The sequence below is a fragment of the Lactuca virosa genome, chromosome 6, assembly GCF_052849685.1.
Source record: "Lactuca virosa cultivar CGN04683 chromosome 6, Lactuca_virosa_CGN04683_v6, whole genome shotgun sequence".
Taxonomy (NCBI): Eukaryota; Viridiplantae; Streptophyta; class Magnoliopsida; order Asterales; family Asteraceae; genus Lactuca; species Lactuca virosa.
Genome location: NC_136431.1, coordinates 163,877,744 through 163,880,441, shown reverse-complemented (window position 1 = coordinate 163,880,441; position 2,698 = coordinate 163,877,744). Strand labels below are relative to the sequence as shown.

Below are 2,698 nucleotides of genomic sequence, written 5' to 3'. Positions count from 1 at the left end.
CCGAAATGATTTCTTCGTCCACGTTAGATCCTGAACCAGGATATATCGTTCCAATGACCATTATGGAATTATCAGAGAGTCCTGATGTTTCTGGATAATCTCTTCAATGACAAAGTTGTTACTTAGGACATGAAATTTTCCAAAATGACATTGAATGTCTTCGGGATAGGTCTTGTCATTGATTGGGAAATTAAAGTTCTTGTTAGGTGGGATGTAGGGATGATCAGCATCAAACCGAGGTGGAGATTTCTCTCTGGTATTATATCTATTTGACCACCCCAAATTATAAGTGTTGTCTACAGACCCATTATCGACCAAGTTTCCAATTGCTTCGCATTCATTAAAGATCCTTTATATTAATTTGTTTAAGCATACAATTTCAGCTCAGGCTAAATCCCATCGATTAAAAGCAACATCTAACTGAGTTTCACTAAGAAATGTAGCATCCTTCTCTAGTTTCAAGCCTTCTTCTAACATAGTGACCTTAAGCTTCTTGACTTCTAGTCTTCCTCTCAGGTGATACGGCTCTTGGGTCGCTATGATCTTTTCATCTAAGGCCATAGTTATAATCTGAAAGGATGTTAGCACACGTTTGATTAAGTTTTTTTCAGATGTGGTTCACAGTTATGCATGTTATAATTGTTGGACGGAATCATGAATTTTACATGTTCCATCATGCAGATGCTCCATTCCTTTGGCATGAAGCAGTAGTTTTCCTTTAGCTCTTCGGTGTTTTCCTTTTACTTTTCAACCAAAAACAGCTTGCCTTTTTTTCTTGTCATTGTCCTCATCTTCATCTCCCGAAGACCATACTTGATGGTTTCTCCTTACTTGTGTTACAAAAGCTTTCTCAACCTTTTCTTTTTCTTCAGCTTCTTGAGTCATTCTAAGATAGAATGCTTTGTCTTTAACGACGTTGGCTTTACAGTCTCTTGCGAAGTGATTTTTCTTGTGACACTTATGACATATGAGAACTCCTTCTTTCTTCTCTTCGGTTCCAACTTAGGCATCTAAAGATTTTTCTTCTTTTAATGCGTTAGTGGAATTTGTGAGCATCAAAGGTGTGTTTTGAGACTGCAGTTGATATGGTGGGTTTATGGGATATTTGGAGGGATGAGGTTGATATGGTTGAGGATATTATTTAAGGGAGTTTTTTTTAAGGATTGTAGTTGTAGTTAAAAGGAGGTCTGGTGAATTGTTAATTTTTATGGTAGTTAGGTGGAGGGAGTCTGTTAAACTATTGACAGACAAGAGCTAATGTGTGTTAAAAGGATTCTTCGTCATCATGTTGTGTTTCGGGTTCATACCACGACAGTATATCATCATATGAGGTTTGATATGATGACTTTCTGGTATGATGATATTTAGGAGATCGGTTGGTAGGCTGTGGAGAATGGGCAACCAAGGTGAGTGCTCCACCTAGACCCATGCAATATTTCATCCATGTATACTCTTCAGCTTGTAGTTCACCGTAGAGCTTGTATAATGATAGAGTTTTGATTTTGTTGTCACCTTTAACTATCATCTTTGCCATGGTCCACTACTTTCCTAAACCATTCAGGAAGTGAAGATCTGTGTCATGATCACTTTGATTGATGCCTACATTTGAGAGTTTGGTGACGATGGGGTTGAATCTTTTGAAGGAATCATCAAGACTTTCACCAGGGAGAGCTTTAAAGCCGTTGAATTCATTTAGTGCAGTGGTCAACTTCTTATCTTGTGCTTGCTCTGTTCCTTCATAATTTTTTTTAATAACATCCCAAATTTCTTTTGCTGATTTACAGTTGATAATAGGACCGAAACTGTCAGGAGTTACTCCACAAGAGGTTTCATATAAATCAATTTTATCTTTATCCATATTCTCAATGTCATCATTTGTAGGTCTGGTCATGGCAGCTTGACTGCCTCCAAGTCTGGTTTGAGTTTCATCGGTGACAATGAGATTAAAGATAGGTACATGTGGTCCTTTTTTTATAGATCTCCAAACTTCCTTACCAAGTATTTTTAAATACCTTTCCATTCGTTAAGACCAGTGATGATATTCATTTGCAACAAGTATTGGAGCTCAATTAGAACTGCCAACACTGTTAGATATATTCAAAGAGTAAGCTTGTGCCATATTTCCTTAGATTTTTAAAAATGAGCTAAGTAGTATATAAAACCTTTTAAATCAGAGTTTTTGTTTTGAAAACAAGTTGTGTTTTTTAAAGAAAATTGAAAATCAACCACTCTGGCTCTGATACCAATTGTTGAGAGAAAAAAAACTTTAAGATTCATTTACAGGAATGTAAGTTAATCTCAATGGATCTATTAGAAATATCAATAATCTTAAATATGCGGAAAAATAAAGAAGGATAAAACAACAATATTAATCAGTAAATACAAGCAAGTAGAAATACTTAGTTGAATCGTAACAAGGTTTGCATTCAAACACAAGTTAGTAAATGATGAACAACATAAGTAAAAGATGGTGAAGAATTGTATTCAATAAAGAGTAATACAATAAAAGTACGAGAAGTGGTGCTTAGATCGTTTAACATGATCATCTATATATAGCTAAACGAGTTACATGATAAATAATAAAATATTCCAAAGTAAGGTCGCCATGCTTGCCATGCTTGGAGTGGCATAGCTTATCTAACACACAATGTCCAAAAAGGTGAACATTATTTTTCTGACACTTCGGTGTACTAAAGAC

The 2,698-nt window shown here is 35.6% G+C and overlaps 1 protein-coding gene across 1 annotated transcript; it reads right to left on the bottom strand.

The window, feature by feature from the left end:
• Positions 1-1,540: 1,540 nt before the first annotated feature.
• Positions 1,541-2,020, bottom strand: LOC145122043 (uncharacterized). Its single transcript, XM_079057722.1, has one exon. It carries the CDS (start codon positions 2,018-2,020, stop codon positions 1,541-1,543), a length of 480 nt encoding a protein of 159 aa, XP_078913848.1.
• Between the last annotated feature and the right edge of the window lie 678 nt (positions 2,021-2,698).

Excerpts from the sequence above, each read along its gene's own strand:
- LOC145122043 (XM_079057722.1), bottom strand. The coding sequence starts at position 2,020 with ATGGAAAGGTATTTAAAAATACTTGGTAAGGAAGTTTGGAGATCTATA.